Source organism: Ornithorhynchus anatinus, chromosome X2 (assembly GCF_004115215.2).
Source record: "Ornithorhynchus anatinus isolate Pmale09 chromosome X2, mOrnAna1.pri.v4, whole genome shotgun sequence".
In the NCBI taxonomy this organism is placed as follows: Eukaryota; Metazoa; Chordata; class Mammalia; order Monotremata; family Ornithorhynchidae; genus Ornithorhynchus; species Ornithorhynchus anatinus.
This window is the reverse complement of record NC_041750.1, coordinates 5632234-5659631: the sequence shown is the minus strand read 5'-3', so window position 1 is coordinate 5659631 and position 27398 is coordinate 5632234. Positions and strand designations below refer to the sequence as shown.

Below are 27398 nucleotides of genomic sequence, written 5' to 3'. Positions count from 1 at the left end.
TACCCAGAGGCAAATAATAATAATAATAATGTTGGTATTTGTTAAGCGCTTACTATGTGCAGAGCACTGTTCTAAGCGCTGGGGTAAACACAGGGGAATCAGGTTGTCCCACGTGGGGCTCACAGTCTTCATCCCCATTTTACAGATGAGGGAACTGAGGCACAGAGAAGTTAAGTGACTTGCCCACAGTCACACAGCTGACAAGTGGCAGAGCTGGGATTCGAACTCATGAGCCCTGACTCCAAAGTCCATGCTCTTTCCACTGCGCCACGCTGCTTCTCTAATGTAAATGTAGATGCTTCTCTGCTGCAAATGTAAGACCAGGGTCTTACAAGGAAGAACTCGTAATTTGAATTCCCTTCTATTCTGTGTTTTTCGGACACAATCTCACAGAGACAAATCTGGGCAGAATTGAGTAACTCAAAAGGAAGTGGGAAGGAAATATAAGGGACAACAAGCATTGCTAGGAGAGTGAAAGCAAGGCAAGTCGGTAGAGTGGCATCCACAAACTGCAGTGCTTCAAAGACCCACCCACTCTCCTGGGTTCACACAATGAGGGCAAAGTCAAACCCCGCAGCCGGTTTTCATAATAGCAAAATACTTTTATTTCTTATAATGGGAAAACAGAAAAGTGAAGGGCTTTTTGGTGTGCACCAGAGTTTAAGTGGTGTAGAAGAATGGGGGTGGGGGTGGGGTGGGAGGTTAATAGATCTTTATACATTTTCGTGACAAAATCCGCCATAAAAGGTTAGCAATCAATGGGTCTCCATTTACAAGCATCAAACCAGACTCCCCTCTGACACACACATATAAAGAATTATACAGTTTTAAAATCTATAAAAAGTAAAAAATATACAGTCAGAAGATCTAACTCATTCAATCTTTCATATAAAACTGTAAACATTTATTTACACAAAGGAAATGTGTAGAACAGAAATCTGAGCACCCTTGTCACTGGAGCTGAGGTTGGGGTGGCAAGGGGAAGGAGGGAGAGGACAGTGAAGCTGGCTCCCCATCCACACACCCCAAAAATAGAGTTCATAAATAAAACCCTGGGCAGCTCTCCCTGGGCCAGGCCAAGGGAATCGCGAGTTATTGCTGGGAAGGTGGGGCCGGGGGCACCGGCTGGGTCAAACTCTCTGAGCACTGGTATGGAGAGGCAGTGAGCAGAGGGCCCACTTCCGCACACTTGACACCGCAGACACCGTAACCATTTCCCTGGAAGCGTGCCACAGCAGCTCTCCTCCAGGTCATGGAAATCAATGGGCACCGGACTCTGGTCTTTTGGCTTTATTTTGTTTTTATGGTTTGCTTCTGAGAGCAAAACATTAATGTTTGAAACACATAGGGGAGGAGTGTGGATGGGCGGAGGGAGGTGGAGCTCCCACCTCCCTCCTGTGCATCTGAATAGTTGGAGGGGAGAGAGGGTGTCTATCAGACCCCTCGAAAAGGCACAGCTGGTGCAAAACAATTACCAAGTCCCCACAGTTCCCACCCTCCCTTCCAACCTCCCACCCCGACATGATAGGTTTGTCTCTTGAGTTACTGTTCACAAACCATTCCTCTGGATAGGATGGTCAACCCCTGCTAGTGGACAAAGCGCATCTCCAAGGTCATGACTTCCAGCCTCTGCCCGGTTAAGCCCACTCGCACTTTGGAAAGGCCTTCCAGATGGAGCATACGTCCCTTGCTGCGATGAGTTTCTCCATTTTTTTGGACTGGCAGGGTGTGTGTCTGTGTGTGGCGGGGAGTAAGCACCCGCCTTGGGGTCTGTCCAGTGACAAGCTGCTCCCACAGAGAGATCCGCTCAGCCACATCTTCCACTCGCTCAAGTGCCCTCAATGCAAGTTTGCGGGAAATACCAAAATAAGCTACATAAATATTTCAAAAGGGTTTAAGGAAATGTTAGTGTTCAAAAGCTGTTCTTTTCCAAAAAAGTGCAAGTTGTCTGACGAGGAGTTGCAGATCAAAAAGTCCACCAAAAAAAAAAAAATTAAAAAAAATCCTTCCAGAAGGCTACATCCCATTTTGTATAATTAGCTCCCCAAACAGGAACCCCCACCCTCTGTAACCCCACTATCCACTCTCTCCCCACAACTCCCACTTAAAATCTTGATATTCCCTATTGGAAAGTAACCCTCCTCGCCACGATAATGAACTTGGCCAAGAAATTAAGCTGGGGGGAGGAACGGACGGACACAAAATTCAACCTGGCAAATGCTCGTCCAACAGCTGGAAGTGGGGGGAGTCCATGGGGCCAGGGAGCGGGCAAATTCTGGAGATTTGGGAGGTGGAGGCCAGCAGGTTATAACATACTGAAACTCAACATGCCAAGAAATGGAGGAAGAAATCCCTGGGAGCCAAATCTCAGCTTTTCTGCCCCCACCACTGGCTGCAGCCTTTGTCCCTCCAGCCCCTGGGGCCCAGACAGGGATGGGAGTTGGGTGGAGGCAGAGGGGACAGAAAGTGCCTGTCTCAGGCCACCCGGAAGGACAGGGTTTTCAAAAGGGGACTTCTGGAGAGCAAAAAGGAGTCTTTAGAGAAGGGACCTTTGTGTTTTCCAGGGGAATGGTTCCCTCTCGAGTTTCCCCTGAACCTTACTGCACCGAGAGGTCACCCCCACACTCCCAACACCCCCTCGGACCGCCTTTTGACTCCGAGCTTCCCTGTTTCATGCCCAGTCACACCCCCAGCCAACCCTGCAGCTGAGGGGCAGCCACCCCACGTGGAGATCCGGATCCAAATGATTGCCTGGTTGATCCAGGTAGAATCTAGCCCCATCTCCACTCTGGGGTGTTATGGTGGGAGCCCAAGTGAGCTGTGGGGGAGCCACTGCAGCAGAGCCGGAGGCAGGGGAAGGGTGAAAAAAAGGTGAGACCAACAGAGGGTCTGCGCTCAGACTGCCCCTTTTAAATCTAATGAGGTTAGAGCCCGGGGTCTCGGGGAGCCTGTTCTTTGGGTGGAGAGTGGGGGGTCTGCAAACCACACCAGCACGCTCAAATGCTGAGTTGCCCTTGCTGCATGGTAGCCACTGAGTGGGGGTGCTCTCGTACATGTGCTCTCTTTGAGAAAAAAGCGTGGAAGTCTCTCTGATGACCACACCACATCCTATCGCTCACCCACGAGAGAGAATGAAAATGGAAGGGGCCGCTATTCCCCTGGGAGACGACGGGACAATTAACTGAGTAGCTAGACAATGGCATGGTCCAGTCGCCTGCCCCAAGCCCAGGCACTTTTTTTTCTAAGCTTTTAAAACAAAAGCCTTCTTTCCACCCCACGATCACGTGGCCACTCTAGAACGTGCAATCCCCCAACCCGCCAGGAGTCTCCAGACAGTCCCCGCCCGGGGACACGCCCCCCACACCCCTAGCCCCACAATTCACCGTGGTTTTGGTCCAAGTGTAGATGCGCCATCCCTTGAAAAGGAGAACAAAAACTCCTCCACTGCCTGGAGAAACGCCACCAGACCCCTCCGTGATTGGTTCCCCCGCCACTCCCCATCACCCCCCACTCTCTCTGAGCGACAGGCTCTGTTTCAATGGGTGCCCAAGAGCTCGTCCAAGTCGTTGATCCACTCCTCCGAAGTCCTGTTTTTAAGCAGGGAGTCGATCAGGTCGGCGTCACCAGGGAGGTTCTGCACGGCCCCGTTGCCCACCTGCCCGCCGCCATAGGCGAAAGGCAGCTCTTGGGTTGGCGTCCTCACCTGGTAACCCTGACCGCAGTGCAGGGAGGTGCGGCCCTGGCCGAATGGGGTCAGGTCTGGGACCACCTGGCCCAACCCAGGCAGGCCCGGCGGTGGCGGGGGGTTGGTCCTCTGGGGGGTGCCCATGGCTGGCATCATCTGCCCCCCGGCAGCCAGTGGGGCTGTGGGCCGGCCGCCGCTCAGGGATACCTGGGCCACCCCCGGGGGGAACGGCTGACCGGCCAGTTTCAGGTGGACCGGCTGCACGTGGAAGGCGGTACCGGCCGCGAAGGGACCCAGGCTGCTGGTCGCGGGCCCCTGGCTGTTCAGAGCAGAGAGGCCCGGGTGCTGCCACGAGGGGTTCTGCCCTCCCAGGACCGTCGGCCCTCTGGACAACTGCGGCTTGGACAAGGCAGGATTCAGGGCCCCCTTGTGCTGCTGCTGCGAGAGCCCAGAGTTGGCCACGGTGCTCTGCCCATAGCCTGCAGGGACGGTGCCAGCCGGGCCGAGACCAGGCTGCCGCTGGACTTGGGGCTGCCCGTTGGCACTGGATGTTGTGTGCTGAGGGCCCATCTGGGGCATGCCGGGGGCAACGCTGTACAGGCCCCCATGCTGCTGCTGCTGCTGCTGCTGCTGCAGAGCCTGCAGGCTGGGGAAGCGGGGCCCGGCCCGGTCCGGCTGGCTGGAGGCCGGGGCCGACGAGGGCACTGAGCTGGACCCCGGCCCGACCTGGACCATGCTCTGAGGCTGCGGAAACATCCGGGGGCTGCTCGAGGTGGGTGGGCCCAGGCTGCTCACTCCCGCCATGGCTGTTGGAGATCCTGGAAATCAGCCACATTTCAAAGTCAGGTCAAGGTATGGGGGTCCAGAGGGATTGTGGGGGAGAGGCGGGGTGCGGGGAGGAAAAATCGAGGGAGGCATGGGGAAAAACCCAGGGCCCTGCTCAAACACATCTGAAAGCGAGCTTTTGGAGGATGGTTTTGGACTCGATGCTTCTCGAAGAGCCCGGGTGCTTGCTACGCTCTCACCCTTTCCCCTCCCTGCCCCAAAAAAGTCGGTTTGCAGCCGAAGCAGGAAGCTTTGCTCTAGCTGTGGTCAATAAAGCCTCAGTGAATCTCCTTGAGCGGAAGGAGATGCAGAAGCCAGATTACAAGGCAGAAGAGGAAAAAAGGGCAGTTCTTGTTTCTGGGAAGTAAGACTCAGTTGTTTTTTTATGCACACACACACACTCTTCACACTCCCCCCCCCCCCCAACACATAGACGTACAAAAGATAAGAGAACAACGAAGACATATAAAGACCCTGACGGATGTATTTAAAAGATAACGTGGTCCATCTTAAGCAGGTGCAGTTGCCCCAAAAATATCTGTCTCAAGCCAAGTCTGAGGCCCCAAGAACCTCGCCTTGTAATTTCCAGGGAGGCAGTGAGTCATATACACCCCACCTGGCGCGCTGCCCAGCAGGGTATTTGTTCTCCAAGAATGCAGCAGCTGGGTTTGGAAAGATCTTCCTGTCGTACAGAGGCAGCACAACTACCCGGCTGGGTGGGCCTTTAAGAGGTTTACTTTCAAAGCTGAAGATGCTTTTTTAAGCACCAGCTCCCGGAGCGGGGGGGCACCTCGGGCTCCTCCCCTATCAGATGACACACTTGCTCGGGTGAAGCCCTGACTCTCTCTTGTCAAGGGGATGGGGGGGAGAGGGGAGAGAGAAAGAGAGCGTGTGTGTGTATGTGTCTGGGTCCCTCTCACCATCAAAACAGCGCCCCCCCAGCCTCCACCGGGGTCTGGAAGAGTTCAAATTCCCAAGCTAATAACCAAGAGTCACGCAAGGTCCCAGGAGAGCTGGGGAGGAGGCCGGGGCCAGCGAGCAGGTTCCCAGCGGGCTGGACAGTGGCCGGCCTGGGGAGCAAGTGTTCTGGACCATCCGTCGCCCAAATCAATTTCAACGTGAGTGGGACTGTCACGGTGGACCCCGGTGAAGGCGAACTAGTAGCGAACAAGGAAATCAAGCCAATATCTGTGGAAGAGTGCTTTTTCAAGTTTCCCTCTGCTTGTGAGATAGTGAGAGGGCTGGGCGCTGGCAGAGCCGCACAGCTGCCTAAGTGAAAAAAGGTGCTTGGTGGCCGGGAAGCCATTTTCTGACAAATGAGGTGGTCGGGAGTTCCGGCCCAATGGAACGTGGGGCCGGAGTCCTCCTGGTGCTTAACCAGAAAGTATATACGCTGGTTGTCCACGAGTTAAGAGGAGGCCTCAGAAGGAAGGGCCGCTGGACTTTTTACTTTCCCTCTGAATTGTTTGTATTTAAATCCGTTCTTCTTTCCTCCGGTGTCTGTCCCCGCCTTCTCCCCTACCCCACTATCAGAGGGTGAGCTCCCTGAGAGTCAGGGACCATATCGAACTCTCACTTGTTTTGTTTCTCAACACCCAGTGCTCTGTACACGGTCAGGGCTTAATAAATACCATCCTCCCCACTGCAGCAAAGAAGAATCACCAAGGAAGTTGTGTTCTTGAGGTGAAGGCAGACCTTGTCGTCAGCCTCCAGGTGTCCTTGCTCTAAGGCACTCAATCAGCTCGCCTTCTCTTACCTCACTGCTCTCCTACTACAGCCCGGCCCTCACGCTTCGCTCCTCCAACGCCAACCTGCCCGCTGTACCTCCATCTCGCCTACCATACCGCCGACCCCTTGCCCACATGCTCCCTCTGGACTGGACTCCCCATACAATGCATATCCAACAGTCCACCACTCTCCCCACCTTCAAAGCTTTAAGAAAATCTCATCTCCTCTGAGAGGCCTTCCCCAAATAAGCCCTGTACTTCCCCGACTTCCTCTCCCTTCTGTGTCGCCTATCTTCTTGGATCTGTCCCACTCGAGCACTTGATATTCACCCTGCGTCAGCCCCACAGCATTTACGACCACAAGCATAATTTATTTTCATGTCCATCTCCCCCTCTAGATTGTAAACTCCTGTGGGCTGGGAACGTGTCTATCATCTCCGTCATTCTCTTCCGAGGGCTCAGTCGTGGTCTCTGCACATGGCAAGTGCTCAACAAATACCTCCGATCGATCGATCCAACGACGGAGAGAGAATCACCACCCTTCCCTGCTCCCAATCGACCCACGGGCAACTTCCTTCGGTTCCCTGTTTGGCAAGAAACCGGGCTCCTCTGAAACTCAACCAACAAGCGACCTCCCTGGGGTTGGGGGGGGAGGAGGGGAAGCTCAGAGGGGAAGCAGGGTTAGAGGTCTCGGACGACCCACCACCACGCTTAGAGGGTGTCCGGGTGCACCCCCTGTTACCTGGGAACGGTCCAGCCTGCTGCTGGTAAGTGGTCTGGGCTTGATCTTGGTACTGAGGTGGAGGGCGGGTCAGGTGCCGCTGCAGCTGCTGTTCCTGACGCTGTTTCTCCTAGAAAAGAAACAGCAATTCACGGCTGAGGTGAGGACCAGGAACCTAGTACTTTTGGCTTTTGGGAAAAAAAACCAAAAAACAAAAAACACAGCTAATCAAGATCGCCTCTCAGAACTGGAAACTCTGGGGCTGCTTTCTAGTGTAAAGGTGACACTTTCTGAAGTCTCATTAGGCAATTTAATAACTGGAAGCAAGTAATGAGAAACAAATCAGAGCAAATGGGTGAAAAGAACCACCCTGGCAGTAAATCAATCTGTGGTGAAACGTCAAAGAAAGGGATGGCTAAAATGATTGCTCTAAGATCAGCCCCTCGGTCACTGTCTTGCTGACAATTTAAGGGCTCTAGTCTTTGCAATGCTTAGTGTGCTATGCCTGCCTCGAGTGGTGGGAGCATAGTTGTACTATTTATTGAGTGCGCTGTACTAGGTGCTTGCTCCTAACTTATAGAGCTGCTCTACTGCCACATGTGTGAGCTCTCTGAGGGCAAGGATTTTGTCTCTCAATTCTATTGGACTCCCCTAAGTGCTCACTACTGTGCTTTGCACACAGCAGACTATAAGTTCCTTGAGGGCAAGGAATCACGAGAACGGATGCCACTGTTCTCTTCCAAGCGCTGAGTCCAGTGCCCTGCAAGCACTGACTCCAAGCTCCTTAAGGGCAGGGATGGTGTCTACAGACTGTATCGGACTCTCTGAAGCACCTAGTACAATGCTCCATTGAAGTAGAGTGGCTTAGTAGCTGGAGCACGGGCCTGGGAGTCAGAAGGACCTCGGTTCTAATGCCGGTTTGCCACAATGTCTGCTCTATGACCTTGGGCAAGTCACTTCACTTCTCTGTGCCTCAGTTACTTCATCTGGAAAATGGGGATTAAGAGCATGAGCCCCATGTGGGACAGGAGCTGTGTCCAACCTGATTAACTTATACCTGCCCCATTGCTTAAAACAGTGCTTGGCACATAGTATAAGCAGTTCACAAGGATCATAATTATTACTGTCTATCAATTTACTGAGCGCTTACTATGTGCAGAGCCCTGTACTAAGCGCTTGGGAAAGTACAATACAACAGAATTAGGAGTCGTGTTTCCTGCCCATAACAAGCTTACAGAAATACCTCTGATTGATTGATTGAATAGCTCATGGTAGGCAAGGGACATATCTACCAACTCTTTTATGCTGTACTCTTCCAAGTGCTTAGTGCAGTGATCTGCACACAGCAAGCACTCAGTAAATAGGACTGATTGATAATAGACCCCTCTTTAGGAAGAGGAACGTGTTCCCTCAGGGGGACCCCTGGAGCCAACTCTCACCGCTATACCCAGCCTACCCTTCGTCAAACACTCGCCCAGCACGAGTCCCTTCTGTGTCAGTTCAGGGGAGCCGACCCTGGGCTTTTCTCCCCATAAACCCTGGGGATCCCCAACTAGTTATTATGTTTGCTTAAGTCCTGAGAAACCACAGACACCCATCTTTCACAGCCTCCCCCTCAACAAAGGCACTCGGCTTCCCTGCGGTACCTTCCAAAAATGACTGAGTCAGCCACTTCCTGACGACTGCTAGCTGTGTCTCTCTGGGACCCCCTCTAGTCCCCCCCCCCCGCCACCCCCACGGGTCTCTCTCTCCATCTCTCCATTCTGCTCCCCCCAGCACGGTTCTCCTGACCCCTTCCCATTAAAGCACTCCCCTCCACCCATGTGTTACCGGGCTTTATTCTGGGGGCTTGTGTCCGGTTTGGGAATCTAAATCGGCCAGGGTGTAACTCATCAAAAGCTCTCTTTTCTTGTTTCCTCCCTTGATCAAGGGCAAACTGTTTCCTCTGGACACACCCACGCAGGCAGCCTGTCCCTAGCAAGAAAAATCGCCTCTGTGGGACGCCAGCCTTTGCTGTGTCCGCCCGACCCAGAGAAGCCTCAAAAAGGCAATACTGGAAAGTTTAACCAGAGAGATAAACAGAAGCCACTAATGGGGTCATCCCGGAAATGCCCAAACCTGACCGAATCCTCAATTAATTACACACTTGACATTTGCTCCACCCCCAGCCCCACGTCCATCTCTTAACGGTCAGCCATTTCCCCTTCTGGTAACCTCTTTCAACATCTGTCTCTCCCTCTCTGCGAGCTCGCTGTGGGCAGGGCTCACGCCTAGCCTCTCTCCCGTACTGTCCTCCCCGAGCGCTTGATCCAGTGCTCTGCACCCAGTGAGCGCTCAATAAGTATCACAGATTGACTCCAACCAATGAGAAGTAGCATGGCCTAATGGACTGAGCAAGGACTTGTTATCACTGCCACTTGTCTGCCGGGTGACCTTAAGTGAGTCACTTCACTTCTCTGGGCCTCAGTTACCTCATCTGGAAAAGGGGGATTAAGACTGTGAAGCCCCACGTTGGACAGGGACTGAATCCAACTTGATTATCTTGTACCAACAGAGTGCTTAGTACAGTGCCCGGCACATAGTAAGCGCTTAACAAATGTCATTTTAAAAAAAATTAGCCGGGAGGTAGCCGTCTCCTGGCCCCTGGAGCACATTTGTCATCCTGCTTCCTCTTACTTGCTCGGCCAGCAGCTGCTGCCTTTGCCCCAAGAGAAACTGCTTCTGCTGTTCCATCAGCAGATGCTTCTGCTGCTGCTCCAGTAACATGTGATGCTGCTTCATGGCCGCCGCCACCTGCTGCTGCTGCTGCTGCTGGGAGCCCAGGTAGGCCGCGCCGTTGTGGGTGTTGGCCATGGACACAGCCGGAGGCTGGCTTCCTGCCCCGCAGCCACCCGAGGCGAGGGGTCCCGGGCCGGGCCCGCGGGGGACCGGAGCCGGAGGATTCTGGTCCTGTCCAACACAGAGAAGGGCATTTAGGAGCACACGATGGTGTCAAATACTCAGGGTGCTTATTGAGCACTTGCTACTTGTGCCGGATGCTGGGGCGGACAGACACGAGGCGATCGGGTCAGACGGTGTCCCCGGCCCACCCTGTGGCTCACCATAATAATAATAATAATAATCATAATGATGATGGTATTTGTTAAGCGCTTATTATGTGCCAAGCACTGTTCTAAGCGCTGGGGTAGATACAAGGTAAGCAGGTTGCCCCACGTGGGGCTCACAGTCTTTATCCCGTTCTTAAAGATGAGGTAACTGAGGCACAGAGAAGTCAGACAGGGATGGGGGGAGCCTGCCGCTATTGGGGAGATCATTTACTTCTTTCCCAAAAAGAGGGTTACTTAGTCTGGAGTTGGCAGGAACCTGGATTTTATCTGAAGCAGCCCAAACCCCAGAGTACTTGACAGGGGCCTATCTGCAGGGAGGATCACTGTGAACCAAACCTGACAGATGAAAAATCTATCGGAATGATCTCTCTGAACTCAAACTTTTTTATTTCCCTTCTTTCAGGGTACCGCCCCTCACCTCGGAAGAGTCACGGCAGCGGGGACGATTGTCCTGGTGATCACGAGTAACCCACATATCAATATGACTCAATGGGGCTTTTTTGCACAGTGGACCGAGAGAAACATTTAGAATTATTATTATTACAATAACCTTTATTAAATGTTTACTATGTAGACTGCCAGCTCCCCGTGAGCAGGGATCGTGCCTGCCAGTTCTATCATATTACGCTCTTCCAAACGCTTGAGAGAATACAACCCAAGTGAATGGGTGGGACATGATCCCTGCCCTCGAGGAGCTTCCAAATGAAATCTGGTAGCCCTCCATTACCTATTAATTTCCCGTGTCTGGCCTATGGAGAGTACCTGAGGGCAAGGAATATGTCTGTTTGTTGTTGAAGTGTACTCTCCCGAGCGCTTAATACAGTGCTGTGCACACAGAAATCAATAAATACAATTGAATGAATGAGTGAATAACATTCCCTGTATTCTCGCTGGCCACCCTACTTAGCACGAGATGGACTGCAGGCTGGGTAAGGCAGCATTCTAAATCAATTAATTCAATCATATTTATTGAGCTCTTACTGTGTGCAGAGCACTGTACTAAGTGCTTGGGAGAATGCGATATAGCAATAAACAGTCACGTTCCCTGCCCACAACAGGCTTACTTTCTACAGTCTACTTGAACAGGAAGGTCAGTGATGCCCTCGGTAGACTGTAAGCTCCTCGAGGACAGGGGATGGTGTTTATGACCCCCACTCTACTCTCCCAAGCGCTGAGTCCACGGCTTTGCACACAGCAAGGGCTCGATAAAACCCTTGGGCCGACCCAAATGTCCCAGCAGAACCACCTCTGCCTCATTCTCCTCTCTGGAGCCCGAGGAGCAGCGCGAGGGGTCTCCTGACACAGAGAAGCTCCAACGGAAACCTGGGCCGAGGTGAACGGGTGTCCACCTGGGACAGTGCCGGACACCACGGCCGTTACTGTGCGAAGTTCAGCCGGGGTGGGGTAAACCGCCAATATAGCGGCTGCCCCTTCTCTTTCATTCGATCCTGGGGAGCCCCCCTCCCCGCCTCCCGCAGCCCCATAACGACCCCCACACTGACCGCATCTGTGAACCGCTTACTGTGTGCCGAGCCAGTGAGAAGCAGCACTGCAATTAAGCATTGAAATTAGGCATTGCCTAATTAGCACGGCCTAGTGGCAAGAGCCCAGGCTTGGGAGTCAAAGGATGTGGGTTCTAATCCCAGCTCTGTCCCGTCTGCTCTGTGACCTTGGGCTAGTCACTTCACTTCTCTGGGCCTCAGTTCCCTCAAATTTAAAATGGGGATTAAGACTGTGAGCCCCCATGGAAGACAGGGACTGTGGCCAACCTGATGATCTTGTATCTACTCCAGTGCTGAGAACGGTGCTTGGCACATAGTAAGTCCTTAACAAATACTATTATTATTATTAATAAACCCCAGGCCAAAACCAACCAAATACGCGCAGTGCCAGGAATCAAAGGGTCAGAGCATTCACCCGCCCCACCCCGGCCTCACCTTCACCCGTCTTACCTGGCCATGCGGAACCAGCGGCCTGAAGGACCCATTGGCGGCCTTCTGCTTCAACATAAACATCCCGCTCGGTTCCTCGCTCATGGGCGGCGGTGGCAGCTGCTGTTGGAGGTAGGCCAACATGGGGGACTTATTCGGGCCAGGCCCAGGCCCAGGGCCGCCCGGCCCACAGTCCGCTTTGTAATGAGAAAGGGGCTTGGTGTTGCCGTAGTCCAGTACGGGGCCCTGGCCGTTAACCAGGTTCTGGCTGCTCAGGCTCCCGGCCTGATGGGACAACAAGCTCACGTGATAGGCGGTTGGGGGCCGGGGGGAGCCCTTGGTCGGCATTTTGGGCATCATGAGCTTCTGGCCCCCGAAGTCCGGCTGGAAGACTGTGGGGCTGGCGGGGCCCTCCAGGCCGTAGGAGACGGCCAGGGGACTGTGGGCGGGCCCAGCCGGCTGCCAGCCAGAGAGCTGACCGGTCTGGTGGGCTTGTTGGGCCTGCTGGCTCTGCAGCATCTGCTCCCTCTTCTGCTTGGCAGCCATCTGCTGGAGCTGGTGGGCTGAGGACATCTCCTTGGCCGGCCCCGGTCCGGGAAGCACGGGCCTGGCCCCGCCGGGCGGCTGCAGGTTGGCCGCCTGCATCGAGGTCCGGCTCGGTGCATCAGCCCCCAGCTGGAACACGGGGTGTGGAGAAGCGGTGCCCCCAGGGCCGAAGCCCTGCCCGGCTGCCCCCCTTCCCCGGGGAGAGCTGAGCTGCTCCTGCTCAAAAGCGGCGGGCGAGAACTCCGTCTTGACGAGGACCTCCTGCGCCGGGGGTGTCCGCATGGCAGAGCTCGGAGTCTCAGGCTCCTTCTTCTCCTCCAAATCCTCATTGAAGATATCCTTCATGTCCTCGTCGGGAACGGAGCGGTTCAGCTCATCGATGAGCTCTTTCCACTCCTGCTCGTTCAAGTTCAGGTCGGACATGAGGCTACTCTGGGCACCGGCGGCTCCGGCTCCGGCCACCAGGCTGGGTAAGTCGTCTGCCGGCTCCTGCTTCGGCTCCTTGCCGGGGCCCGGAGCCGCCGGGTCGTCCGGACCCCCGCGCCCGTTCGGCCGCAGGCCGGCCTCCGGGAGGCACTTGGAGTCCGGGCCCACCGGCCCATTTGTCTGAGAGGCTTCGCTCCCGCACGACTTGAGAGGGCGCCGCGGTGATGGCGGGGGCATCCCATTGGCGGGAACTGTTCCGCCTAGAGGGTCGTGGCGCCACATTTTCTTGGACACCGAAAACACATCCCCGTAGCCATTTGGCTGATCGCCGTTCTGTGGTGAGATGGCACCCTCCAGGTTCTTTTTCAATGTTTCATGCAGTTGCTGGAAGGGAAAAAAATATATATATTTATTTATACGTATTTATATCCAGGCAGATCACTTAATCACTCATTTAAAACATGAGGCTAAATTGCCAGCCTTTTCTTTTGCTACGCCATGCTGCTGCTTCTCTGTAGCATAGCATCAGCTCTGGCCCCACAGTGAATCGATGGCGTTTACTGAGTGCCGACCATGGGCAGGGCACTGTACTAAGTGCTTGGGACTCACATTTACCCAAACAACAATTCAGTTTTGTAAGATAAAATCAATTCAGCAGGCTTTTCTGAGCAGTTACTATGTGCAGACCACTGTTCTAACGATACAACAGTACGATACAACAGAATTAGCCCGCCGAGTTCTCTGCCCATAATGAGCTTAGAGATAAACAGGATCGTAACCTAAAGGAGGGAAGTGAAAAGCCAAGGGGCAACAACCCGAGAGCGGACACCCCCAGAAGAACCTCACTTTACAACCGCACTCCAGTTGGGCTCTCTGGTTTCCTACTGCCATCTAGGGGCTCAGAAAAGGGGCTGCCCCACAATGTCGCCGCTGCCACTCTCCACTCCTGACCTCCACCCCCATCCCCTTGCTCCGATGCCACTGCTTTGGGGTTGCCCCCTCGACCCCCACCCGGGGTCCCCGGAAACAGGGGCACGATTTCCAAGGGACACGACTTTGGGCGGGAGAGGAGGTAGAGGGAGGCCGGTCCGTATCTCCGACTAGACTCCGCGTGGGCGAGGAACGTGTCTCCCAACCCCATTGTCTCGTACTCTCCAAAGCGCTTAGCCTCGTGCTCTGTACACGGTAAACGTTCAGTAAGTACCCCCTCACTGAAAGACCGGTAGCTTGAAGTAAAAATCCTGGGCCAACAGCCACCTTGCCACGCTGCTTACGATTGATCGATTGCGTCTCGACTGTGAGCGGGGCACTGTATTAAGCACTTTGGAAGACACAGTTCCAGAGAGTTGGTAAACACAATCCCTGCCTACGAGAAACTTATGGTCTAGAGGGGAAAGGAGATATTAAAATCAATTCCAGACACGCTCCCTGAGTTCTCCCTTTTATCTGCCTTTTCTCCCACTCCGCCTTTCCAGGTCAGTCTTCCCTCTCCAAGAGCAGGGCAGGCTGTACAGCAGTGTCCCAGCGATGCATTCAAGTTTCCAGAAGAGGGTGACTGTAACCCAAGGAGGTCAAACTATCTGCCTAAGGTAGCACAATGAGTCAGCTGCTCAGAGTCAGAGGGCCCGGTTTCTAATCCGGGCCCTCTGCTGCCCTGGCCACCGCAAGGCACCACTCCCTCCAAACCCAGATGCAAATAGCCTTAGCTGGGACTGAACAGTTCCAAAGGGACAAATCATGGACCAAATATACGGACAGTTCCCGGCCCCAAGAAAACACCTTGTGCAAGTCTCGATGGCTTCCCGAATCTCACGTCCGGCCATCCCTCGTCTGGGTGCGGCTACTGGCAAGCTTCTCCGTCCCCTTCTCCTACTCCCGCCTGCCACTCTAGCTCGCGCTCTCTGTCCCTCTCGAGCTCCCCAAGTCACTGGGCCCCCACTCTTGCCTCTCCCACTTGCCAATCTCCTGCTCTCACCCTTCCTCCGGGCTGAAACTCCCTTCCCCTCCCTGGCCAAAAGACTACAGCTATTCCCATTTTCAAAAGTTCCTTTGAGCTCATGCTTCCTTTTGAAGCGGGCGGGGATCTTTCCTCTCCCCATTTTATATTCTCCAGTGCCACTTCGGGCCTTCCATATCATATAAACTCTTAATTTACCATGACCCCAGAAGCACACCCTGTTACTCCCAGTGTAGGTGTGGCTTAGTGGATAGAGCACAGGCCTGGGAATCAGAAGAGCCTGGGTTCTAATCCTGGCTCCGCCACTTGCCTGCTGTGTGTTCTTGGGCAAAGCACTTTACTTCTCTGGGCCTCATCTAGAAAATGGGGATTAAGACTGAGTCCCATAGGGAAGCAGCGTGGCTCAGAGAAAAGAGCCTGGGCTTCGGAGTCAGAGGTCATGAGTTCACATCCCAGCTCTGCCACTTGTCAGCTGTGTGACCGTGGGCAAGTCACTTAACTTCTCTGTGCCTCAGTTACCTCATCTGTAAAATGGGGATTAACTGTGAGCCTCACGTGGGACAACCTGATTACCCTGTATCTACCCCAGCGCTTAGAACAGTGCTCTGCACATAGTAAGCACTTAACAAATACCAACATTATTATGTGGGATATGGACTGTATCCAACTTGAATGCACATCTCTCCTCCTGGACTGTAGGCACCCCAAGAGCAGGAATCATGTCTGCCAAATCTACTGACTTGAACTCTTCCCGAGCACTTAGTACAGTGCTCTGCAAATATAAAGCGCTCAATAAATACCAGTGATTGATGGAAACAATTTACAGATAAGAGCAAAGAGGAGGTGTCCATGAACTACGGCTTAAGAAAGATGATATGCAGGCAAAGTACACAAGTGCTGTGGGAGCTTGTAAGTTCACAAGGACACCACCCCCAAGGGGCACAGAAGTGGTAGCTGGGGGAGGGGATCCAGACTATTCTGTGGAGGGGAGAGAGAGAAAGGTATGTCACAGCCACAAGCTAAATAACAGTCTTTGATACAAGGTTTGCTGTTCAGGCAAAGGGAGATTTAAAAAAGAAGAAATTCACCAAGTTTTTAACTCAAATCTATTAATGCTCTGTGTGTAATACTAATAGTATTTGTTAAGTGCTTATTATGTCCCAAGCACTGTACTAAGCACTGGGGTGGATACAAGCATATTGGTTCGACACAGTCCCCGTCACACAAGGGGCTCACAGTCTCAATCCCCATTTTACAGATGAGGAAGCTGAGGCCCAGGATAGTGCAGTGATTTGCCCAAGGTCACGCAGCTGGCCTGAGGCAGAGATCTGAAATATTAGCTCACAAAGAGAGGGTCCACCTCCCTCGAGCAAAACCCACCAGTTTTCAGAGTCAAGGCTAGGCTGGCCTGAGCTTTATTCTGACATGGCTGTGGCCGGTTGCGACTAGGAGAGCTCCGGAAGTGAAGACGGAGGGTAAGTGGCATCTCTCGGACTTCTGACCTGGAGCCATCGCGTGGACAGGGAACTGCTGAGGGCACCCCGAGGAGAGCCCGTGTGGGAAGGCTGGCGCCTCCTGGTGTAAAAACGGAGCCGCTCAAAGTCCACCCTGCAGATACTCGTGACGCAGTGGGCCAACAGGCCAGAGAAGCCTCCCGCTTTCTGGAGGGAAGGGAGACAATGACTCTCTCCGACTTCAAAGCCTTATTGAGGGCACATCTCCTCCAAGAGGCCTTTCCTAAACTCCCCTTTCCTCTTCTCCCACTCCCTTCTGCATCGCCCTGATTTCCTCTCTTGGTTCTTCTCCCCTTCCCAGCCCCTCACCACTTAGGTCCATATCTGTCATTTATTTATATGAATGTCCTTCTCTCCCTCTCTAGACTTTAAATCCGTTGTGGGCAGTGACTGTGACTGTTTACTGTTGTACTCTACTCTCCCAAGCGCTTAGTTTAGTGCTCTTCACACAGTTAGCACTCAATCAATACAACTGGATGCATGAATGAACCACTGGGATGTTCCAAGTCCCTCCGGCCACAACCTGGTCCGCTCAACAAGGCCTCCCCCTTCCCCGGTGGGCCAGCTCCCTTTTGTTACTGGCCACATTTCTCATGCCACATTGCTTTACAGAACTCTCCTTTCTTACAGAACAGAGAAGACATTTTGCTTCGTCCCGGAGGGTCAATAGTAAGTTAATGCTGAGAAAGCAATGTGGCCTAATAATAGTAATAATAATTGTGGTACTAGTGAAGTGCTTACTATGCGCCAGGCACTGTACTAAGCGTTGATATGGATACAAGTAAATCGGGTTGGATACAGTCCCTGTCCCACGTGGGGCTCACAGTCACAATCCCCATTTTACAGATGGGGTAACTGAGGCACAGAGAAGTGAAGTGACTTGCAGGGTGGCCTAGTGGATAGACCATGGGTCTGGGAGTCAGAAAGACCTGGGTTCTAATGCCAGTTCCATCACTTGTCTGCTGGGGGTGACCTTGGGCAAGTCACTTCACTTCTCCGGGCCTCAGTTTCCTCATCGGCAAAATGGAGATTAAGACTGACAGTCCCAGGTGGGACATGGGCTGTATCCAACCTGATCATCTTGTATATAACAGCATTTACTATAGTGACTGGCACATAGTAAGCACTTAAATACCATTAAAACAAAAAAAGAGTTACTATTTCCAGGGTCATACATGTCCCCGTCAAAAATGAAAACATTAGGTTTTCCACTCTTCAAGGTCATCTAAAAAATTCTCAAGGATAGCAGATAGCGTCTCTTCCAATAGCCTTAGTGTCCATCCCCCCCACAATATAGACACATACACATCCTGATCTTGCCAGACTCAAACTCTTAACATAACCTTCAATTATTTTCTTTCTCATCACAGAGATGACCAAGGTGTGATTATCTCATCAGAACTGGCTTTTTCAAAAAGGGGAAATATAAAGAAAGCATCAAAGGGGACAATTATTTTCTTCAGCTTTCTTTCATCTGATGGAACTCCATTTTTCTGTCTCAACTTTCCTAAATGAATCGATCAACAGTATTTACTGAGCATCTACTGTATGCAGAGCACTTTACTAAGCATTTGGGAGAGTACAAGCGAGTAGAGAGACCCAATCCCTGTCCTCAAGGAGATGTCTGTGTGCAGAGCAATGGGCCAAGCACTTGGGAGAGTACCCCGCAAAAGAGAGACACAATCTCTGCCCTCAAGGGGCTTACATTCAAGCAGATGATAACTGTGGTGCTTGGTAAGGCCTATGTGCCAAGCACTGTCCTAAGTGCTGGGATAGATACAAGATAGTCAGATAGGGCACTAGTTCCCATCCTGCTTAGGGCTCACAGTACAAACAGGAGGGAGAACAGACAGGTACTACCTCCATTTGACACTCCAGCAAACTGAAGCTCAGAGAAATTAAGTAACTTGGCAAGGTTCAGTGGAAAGAGCTTGGGCTTGGGAGTCAGAGGACGTGGGTTCTAATACGGGCTGCACCGCTTCTCTCCTCTGTGACTTTGGGATCTGTCAAATGGGGATTAAGACTGTGAGCCCCACATGGGACGACCTGATTACCTTGTATCTACCCCAGTGCTTAAAACAGTGCTTGGCACGTAGTAAGCCCAACAAATACCATAATTATTATTAACTCACCCAAGGTCTCCAGGCAAAGGGCGGCAGAGTCGGGGCTAGATCCTAGGACTCCTGACTTCCGGTTCTGGGCTATTTCCCTTAGGCTGTGCTGCTACTGATAGTGTTTGCATCTATTATTACAAAGGACAGGGCTAGTGGGAGCTGAAAACATGCCAACATCAGCCCTTCATTTGGCCGTTTTCTGGTATTTCCTCCCTCCATGGCAGTATTCAGAGAGGTAGACTCCCGGGAAGTTAAAAGTACAGTACAGGGAGCGGGAAAGAGGGGACACAAAAAAAGGAAAAAAAGTCAGAGAGAAAATTCCAGCCCCTACTCAATCAAGTCCCTATAATGAAGGGGGAGGGGGCAGAGTTTCCCCTCAGCGACGCTGCCGTTCGGGCTTTGGGTAGCTCACAGGATTGTAAGCTTGTTAATAATAATAATAATAATAATGTTGGTATTTGTTAAGCGCTTACTATGTGCCGAGCACTGTTCTAAGCGCTGGGGTAGACATAGGGGAATCAGGTTGTCCCACGTGGGGGGGTCACAGTCTTCATCCCCATTTTACAGATGAGGGAACTGAGGCACCGAGTAGTTAAGTGACTCGCCCAAAGTCACACGGCTGACAAGTGGCCGAGCCGGGATTCGAACCCATGACCTCTGACTCCAAAGCCCGTGCTCATTCCACTGAGCCACGCTGCTTGTTGTGGGCAGGGAACGTGTCTACCAACTCTGTTATACCGGGATTGTCTCAAGCACTTGGTTCAGCGTTCTGCACACAGTAAACACTCAATAAATGCCACTGATAGATTGGGAGTAGGGACTCTTGAGGGATCATGTGACTGGAGGATGTCACATTCCGCTCCCCATTAAGATGACCTTCTTAAAGGAGGAAAACAGCAGACAACTGAAAGGAAGTTGTGCAAGCTTTTCAAGACACAAGACCACCCCCGCCTCCTTTAAAAAAAAAAATGGCTGCCAGAGAAGAGGAAACTGGGCATGGTTCCCATATTCCTCTAGTACAGAGCTTCACACATAGTAAACGCTCAATAAATGATTGAATGAATGAATTCCTCTCAAGGCCAGACCATCCAACATGGACTTTATGAACCCCCCGTCCCCCAATCAGCATTTCATCAAAATATCTGCCCATAACCTCGCCTGCCCATCAACATTTCCGTCTCCGCTTCTGTCCAGCTTAGGGTCTAACAAACAAATTCAACTAAAAGACTAGACGGTCAGTTTGAAAGTCTCCCCATCCACAGAGATTGAGTTTACCCCCCGGAGCATCAAAGACAGACCCCTTTCCTTTTACATTTCCGCAGAAATAAACGGCCAAGTACAGCGGCCTGAAAACATTCATCCTACGTTGCTGGGGCCCAGAGAATGGCTTGGTAGGTTACCTGAATTTGGCCTCCATGAAAGTATGCGCTAAAAAAGCAGCGAGCGTTTCTATCAACTCTGCTTCTGTTATACTCTCCCGAATGCTTAGTATAGTGCTCTGCACTAAATGCTCAATAAATACTACTGACTGACTGAAAGACACTATTGTGTCACCGATCATTCTTGTGGTGCCTCTAAATTTGTGCCACGGTCTCTCTTTTTCTACCCCAAAAAGCTGAGGTGCGCTGTGCCCCCTCCGCTCAGAACCGAGCCGGCCAACAGCTGCTGAGGGATTGGGCCGAGGGTTTCCACGCTTCTGGGACCACGAACCGGGCCGAGCTTTGGGCAAACTCCTCTTTTGTTCTGAACTGAGGAAGAGGTGGAAAAGTTAAGCCAACGGCCCACTTATTTTAGGTGGTGCGGCCCAGGAAGGAAGCCAAAGGGGGCAGCAAGGGAGAGTCATTCATAAACTAAACAACGGCTCTCTATTGTGTAAATGGTCAGGCCGAGGATCAGCTTCCTGTAGTGGTTCAGGGGCACTTCAAAACACACTTTGAGGGGAGAGGGGGCTGGGGGGCTGGGTGTGGGAGGGAGGACTTAAAAGCCTTTATTATTATGCAAGCGGATCCCCAAATAAGGGCAAGGGAAAAAGAAAGGTTACCGGTCAATGTAACCCACCCCCAGTCCCTTTCGGTTTTCCACTGAGAACAGAAATTAGCTGTTGTGTCGCCCAATGTACTGAATCCACAGGCAGAACCTACGAAACAAGTGGGCAGGCATCGAATTGGCACAGTCCCCCATTGTCGATTATCACGTTCCATGAGAACAAGACTGAAAGGGCAAAACTAAAGTGACTCCAGAGCTTGAAACCTAATGGGGCGGCTACTTCCTCTAAGGGAGAACTGCATGTTACCCCACTCTCCATCTCCCCAAACCTGCCTCAGGCCTGGGACTCCCTTCCCCTTCGTAGCCGCAGACCACAGATCACCGCTCTCCTCACCTTCAAAGTCCTCCTAGCATCACAACTCCTCCATGAGGCCTTCCCCCAACTAACCCCTCATTTCCCCTACTCCCTCTCCCTTCTGCGTGGCTCTTGCGCTTGGCTCTGTATCCTTTAATCACCCTACCCTCAGCCCCACAGCACTTATGTATGTACCTAACATTGTAATATCTGCCTCCCCCTCTATCTGTAAGCTGCTTGTGGACGGGCAATGTGGCTTCCAACTCCGTTGTATTGTTCTCTTCCAAGCATTTAGTACAATTCCAAGCATTTAGTACAACGAGCTGCACTCTATTAAGTGCTCAATAAATACTGTTGATTGATTCTCAAATCTAATAATAATCTAATCTAACTGATCGCATCAATTGAGCACTTACTGTGTGCGGAGCACTGTATTGAGCACTTGGGAGAGTGTGACAGAATTAATAAAAACAATCCCTGTCCTCGAGGAGCTTAGAATCTAGCCGGGTAGAAAGACACTAAAACTGCTTCCAGGTAGGAGGAAGTAACTGAGTGTATAAAGAAATAGACCTAAGTGCTAGAGTGGGGGTGTGGATGGTAGAACACTTCTCCAGTCTATCCTTCCAACAAGGGGTGCTCACTAGTTACAATAACAACAACAACAGCAGCAACTCTGGTAATTGTTAAGCGCTTACTATGTGCCAGACACTGTACTAAGCACTGGGGTGGATACAAGCAAATTGGGTTGGACACAGTCCCTGTCCCATGTGGGGCTCAAAGTCTCAATCTCAGTTTTAGAGATATGGCAACTGAGGCCCAGAGAAGTAAAGTGACTCACCCAAGGTTACACAGCAGATTAGTAGTAGGGGTTAAGCCATTTTGGGGTCAGGGGGAGAAGATGTCCTTGCCTGGCTCTCCTCCTATCTCTCCGGCTTCTTCTCCACCTCTTTCGCCTCCCACTCTCTAAAGGTGAGAGTCCCTTAAGGTCCTGTTCTGGGTCCCCTACACCCACTCCCTTGGAGAATTCATTTGCTCCCTCGGTTTCAACCACCATCTCCTCGCGAATGATTCCCTCCGCCTCCTCTCCAAACCTGACCCCTCTCCTTCTCTGCAAGCTCGTGTTTTTACCTGGGTTCGGGTCATCCCTGGGATGTCCAGCCAACACCTCAATGGGAACCAATCCAAAACAGAGCTCCTTATCTTCCCACCCAAACCCTGTCCTCTCCCTGACTTTCCCATCACTGTAGACAGCACTACCACCTTCCCTGTTTCACAGGTCTGTAACCTAAGCATTGACTCATCTGTCTCATTCAACCCACCTATTTAATCTGTCAACAAATCCCGTCAGTAACACCTTCATATCGGCACTAAAATCTGCTCCTTCTTTCTCATCCAAACTGCTACTACGCTGATCCACACATTTATCCGATCTCACCTTGAGGCCGGGGGCGGGTGTTAAGCAAACCTGGCTTCGTTACATACTTATCTCTACCAATGTCTGCCTCCTTCTATTAATGCCTGCCACCATGTAAGCTCGCTGTGGGCAGGGAACGAGTTTGCTAACTCTGTTGGATCGGACGCCCCCGAGTGCTTAGTTCAGTGCTCTGAACATGTAAGTGCTCAATCGATGCCACTGATTGACTGATTTCTCCATCAGCCTCCTCGCTGACCTCGCTGTCTCCTGTTTCTCCCCTCTCCAGTTCAGACTTCATTCTGCTACTCAAAAAAACATTCAGACCACACCTCCCCAGTCCTCGAAAACCTCCAGTGGTTGCCCGTCCACTTCCATGTCAAGAAGCAACTTCTCACCAATGGCTTTAAGGCACTCAATCGGCTTTCCTTTAATGCCCTTATTACGATGATCTCTTACTGCAACCCAGCCGGCACACTCCACTCCTCCAACGGCAACCTAACTCTCTGTACCTCCATTTCAGCTCTCCCACCACCTATCCCTCGCCCATGTCCTCCCTCTGACCTAGAACTCCCTCCCCCTTCATATCCCACAGTCCCCTATTCTCCCCACCTTCAAAACCCTCCTAAGGCTACATCTCCTCCAAGAGGCCTTCCCAGACCGAACCCTCATTTCCCTAATCACCCACCCCTCAGCATCGCCTATGCACTTGGCTGTGTACCCTTACACTTTGATACTCAAGCCATCCCCAGAGTGCTTCTGTCCACATTCTCACACTCTGCTATTGCCCCCCTCTCTGTAATCTATTTTAACGTCTGCCTCCCCCTCTATGCTGTTGGCTGCTTGTGGGCAGGGATTGGATCCACCAAAGCTCTTGGACTCTACTTTCCCAAACGCTTAATACAGTGCCCTGCACCAGCAAGCGCCCAACAGACACCATGGATCGGTCCCAGATCGTGAGGTAAAGAACGACATCTAACTGGAAGGCTGTACTGGCTCTGTGAAGTTTACACCCCTCGCAACTCACCAACATCATTCAAATCGTCTTCCGAATTTTCACTCGTTTCATTAGTTTTCTCAGCTTATACTAGGGATTCAAATTTATGCAGTACCACAAAGGTGCATGCCTGGCTAGCAGTTGCTGGTTTTAAACCCTGCCTGGCGGCTTTCTAGTTCTACGTCAATGAAACACTGTGGCCGTTAAGGTCCGTAGAGTTCTTAAAAAGGATGCACAGGGCCTTCTCTCTGAAATATCTTTAGAGTTCTGATTTGGCCAGTGCTGGTTCATCTGCTCCTCAACCTACGCTGGGTATGATGACAGCATTGTGAAGGGCTGTGTCTTGGTTCTATAAAATAATGCGAAGGTTTACCAAGAGAAGAGTTCAATGGGGTATTTAACAACCTGCTCGAATAACATCACATTTCCTAAAAAATGAGGCAAAGCTATTTTTCGATGTCACTCTCGTTAACCAAGCATGTGGAACTACTAAAAGATAACCCTAAAAATGTTTAGGGCAATGCTTTCAAAATAGCAAGTGATTCCTATTATCCTCAAGTTCTCCTACACTCCTTTTCTTGGACAAGATTTCACCAAAGTCGATTTCATTCCCGCTCTCGCCCACCTTCGAGTGAAGAATTTAACTTTTAGCAAATTAGGAAATAAAGCACCGTCCTTACAACACAACCAAACCCAGAGAGCTACATTTAGAAAAACCACTCTTTCCCGGCAAAAACTACAGAAGGAGCGTGACCTCGTGGAAAGACCCCCGGGGCCTGGATTCAGAGGACCTGGGTTCAAATCCAGGCTCTCACTTGCCTGCCGTGTGACCTTGGGCAAGGCACTTAACTTCTCTAGGCCTCAGTTTCCTCATCTGTAAAATGGTGATGCAATTCCTGTTCTCCCTCCCTCTTATACTGAGCCCCATATGGGACAGGGTCTGCATTCCCCCTTATTAACTTGTACCTACCCCAGCATCGAACAATAGTGTGTGACACCCAGTGAGACCTTAACAAATACTACTATTATCACCATACTATCAATAAGCACAACAATTGGTGCTCCTGATGAACATCTCATCTTCCCAGTCATTTCCCTCCCCTCTCAACTCCGTTCCAACACTTCTCCCACCACTGTAGCCCATCTGTCCACCTCTTTACCCTTCATTTTACTTCACTCTATCTTTAATTTACTTGACGTTCCGCCCGTCTCGCCCACTAAATTGTACAGTCCTCGAGGGCAGGGTCACGTCAACTAAATCACTCACTCAGGGTATTTACTGAGTACTTACTGTGCACAGAGCACTGTACTAAGCACTTGGGAAAGAACAGTAGAGCAGAGTTGGTAGGCGTGATACCTGCCCACAAGGAGGCAAGAAATCTCCCAAAGGCTTAGAAGAGTGCTCCGTGCAGAGTTCAGGCTCGATAAACACAACGGATTGACCCTCTGACAAGTATCATCTTCCAGAGCAATGGTCCACAAGGTCAGCATTTCTCACGGGAGCAATAGTAAGTGCTTAAATACCACAACTACTACGTGGTATGTGCTGGAACTGCTCTAGGTGCTAGGGTAGAGAAACAAGATTCATCAGATCAGACAGAGTCTCTGTCCCACACATGGCACCCGGCCTAATAATATTAAAAGAAGTAGTACTTGTTAAGTGCGTACTATGCGCCAAACACTGTACTGACAGGGAAGAACACAAAATCCCTGTTTTACAGATGAGGAAACCGAAGCACAGAGCGGAAAAGCGACTTGCTCAAGGTCGCCCAGCGGGCAAGTGGCTGAGTGGACGCAACTAGGGTCTACTGACCACAAGGGTCGGGGTGTTGGAAACCAAACCTTCAGGCGATCGAAACCCTGCAGCCCCGAATGAAGGCTAACCTCTTCCCCCAAAATGGGGGGGAGGGTGGGGGGTGGGCCAAGACTATCTCCCTGGCGCTCAGCACATGACTAGACCGGAAGCTTGTCGGGGACAGGGAATGTGTCTGTTATATTCTCCCAAGCGCTTAGTAGAGTGCTCCACACACACACCAACATGGCTTAGTGGAGACAGCCCGAGCCTGGGAGTCAGAAGTTCATGGGTTCTAATAATAATAACGATGGCATTTGTTAAGCGCTTAGTATGTGCCAAGCACTGTTCTAAGCTCTGGGATAGATACAAGGTTATCGAGCTCACAGTCTTGATCCCCCCATTTTACAGATGAGGTAACTGAGGCCCAGAGAAGTGAAGCGACTTGCCCAAAGTCACCCAGCTGACAAGAGGCGGAGCCGGGATTAGAACCGGCGACCTCTGACTCCCAAGCCCGGGCTCTTTCCATTAAACCACGCTGTTTCTAATCCCGCCTCGGCCACCTGTCTGCCGTGTGACCTTGGGCAAGTTACTTCCCTGGGCCTCAGTTTCTCCACCTGTAAAATGGAGATTAAGAGGGCGAGCCCGGTGTGGGATGGGGCCTTTGTGGGCAACCTGACTAACTCCCATCTACCCCAGGGCTCAGAAGGGAGCTTGGCACATCGCAGGCGTTTACCGAGTACCCCAATTAATCCTTACCGCCGGCGTTCAATAAATACGACTGGCTGACAACGCGGGCGGGGGGTGTGTGTGCTAAGCACCTGCTAAGTGCCAGGCTCCGCAGCAAGGACGGGGGAGGGCAACGAGGGGGTTTGGTCGGGCCCCGGGCCCCGGCCTCGCTGGGGCGGCCCGCCTGGCGGTGGGGCGGGCATGGAAGCCCCGTTTCTCAGATGAAGAAACCGAGGCGGCGGGAAGTGGGGGAGAACGGACAGACGGACGAGAACGGGACTCTCCCAAGTGAGGCGTGGGCGCCGGGTCCCGCGGCTCCCGGGCCGGGCCCCGCCGGTCCTCGGCCGGCCCGTTAGCGTCCCGGGGCGGGCGGGGGGCCGGAAGGGCTCTCACCGCGATGGCGCCGCCGGCCGGGGCGTCCGGGCCCGGGGGTCCGGGGGCGGGTCCGGGAGGTCCGGGAGGTCCGGGAGGTCCGGGAGGTCCGGCGGCGGCGGCGGCGGGTCGGTCGGCGGCGGGGGCGGGAGCCGGGGCCGGCGGCGGGGCCGGGGGCTGGCGGTGCTTGCCGGCCCGCTTGGCCTTGGCCTGCATGGAGCGCTGGTGGAGGGCGAAGGTGTGCTGGCGCTCCAGCTCCAGCCGCTCGGGGGACACGGCCTCGTAGCGGGACTCGCAGGTGCTGTGGTGGCGGCGGCACAGCTCGATGCGGCGGCGGAGGCGCTCCATGACGGCGCTGTGCCGCGGCGGCACGAAGTCCGCCATGGGGCAGGGGGGCAGCACCATCGGGGGGGGGCCCGCGGCGAGGGCCACCAACGGGGCCAAGAGGCCGAAGGAGGCGAGAGCGAGAGCCAGGGCCAGGGCCAGGGCCAGGGCCAGGGCCAAGGCGCGCCCGCCCAACGCCCGGCTCCGGGCCCCCGCCGCGGGCCGCCCCGGCCCTCACGGCCCGCCCATGGGCGAGGGGCCGCGCGGCAACGGAAGCCCGGGGGACCGGGGCCGGCGGCGGGCCGCGGCGGCCGCGCTCCCCCGCCTCAGGGCCCGGCCGGCCCCCGCCGCCCCACCTCCATTGTTTTCCGCGCCACCGCCTCCGCCGCCGTCGCCGCCGCCGCCATCTTGAAATTGTTTTTCGGAGCTTCATCCCGAGTGGGCGGTCCCCCCGGGGGGGCCACGCCGCGCGGGCGGCGGGCGGCGCGCGTCAGCGCCTGACGGACAGGCGCTCGGCCCAATCGCAAGCCGTCCTGGGGAGGCGGGAGGCGGGGCGCGGCGGCGGCGGCGGCTGGGAGCCGCTCGGGGGCTCCCGTTTAGCCTTTCGAAGCGACGAATGGAACATCGGCAGGAGGGCGGGGCGACGGCGCAACGGCCAATGAGAGGGCGGGAAGCCGGGGGGGGGGGGGGCGCCCAGGGGGGGGCGACCCCCGCCGCGCTGCCCTTTCCCTGGGGCGCACGCGGGGGAAGCGCCGCCGGCGGCCGGGTTGCCGCCTCTGCCCGGCCCGCCCGGAGCCCCCTCCCCGCCCACAACGCCCCATAAACTCAAATAATGTTGGTATTTGTTAAGCGCTTACTATGTGCCGAGCACTGTTCTAA

The 27398-nt window shown here is 53.2% G+C and overlaps 1 protein-coding gene across 1 annotated transcript; it reads right to left on the bottom strand.

Moving 5' to 3' along the window:
• Positions 1-581: 581 nt before the first annotated feature.
• On the bottom strand, positions 582-26682 carry MAML1 (mastermind like transcriptional coactivator 1). The gene is made up of 5 exons (XM_029052929.2): positions 26265-26682; positions 12018-13352; positions 9635-9907; positions 6980-7088; positions 582-4503 (listed from the first exon to the last, which is right to left on the bottom strand). The coding sequence occupies exons 1-5, from the start codon at positions 26598-26600 to the stop codon at positions 3536-3538; spliced, it is 3021 nt and encodes a 1006-aa protein (XP_028908762.1). The 5' UTR covers positions 26601-26682; the 3' UTR covers positions 582-3535.
• Positions 26683-27398: the final 716 nt, after the last annotated feature.

What these genes read in the sequence shown, in the direction of transcription:
- MAML1 (XM_029052929.2), bottom strand. Translation starts at nt 26,600, where the DNA reads ATGGTGCTGCCCCCCTGCCCCATGGCGGACTTCGTGCCGCCGCGGCAC. An exon ending in CGCTGGTTCCGCATGGCCAG is followed by an intron (nt 9,908 to 12,017) that starts GTAAGACGGGTG and finishes TGTGTTGGACAG; the next exon opens with GACCAGAATCCTCCGGCTCC. An exon ending in GCAGGCTGGACCGTTCCCAG is followed by an intron (nt 4,504 to 6,979) that starts GTAACAGGGGGT and finishes GCTGATTTCCAG; the next exon opens with GATCTCCAACAGCCATGGCG.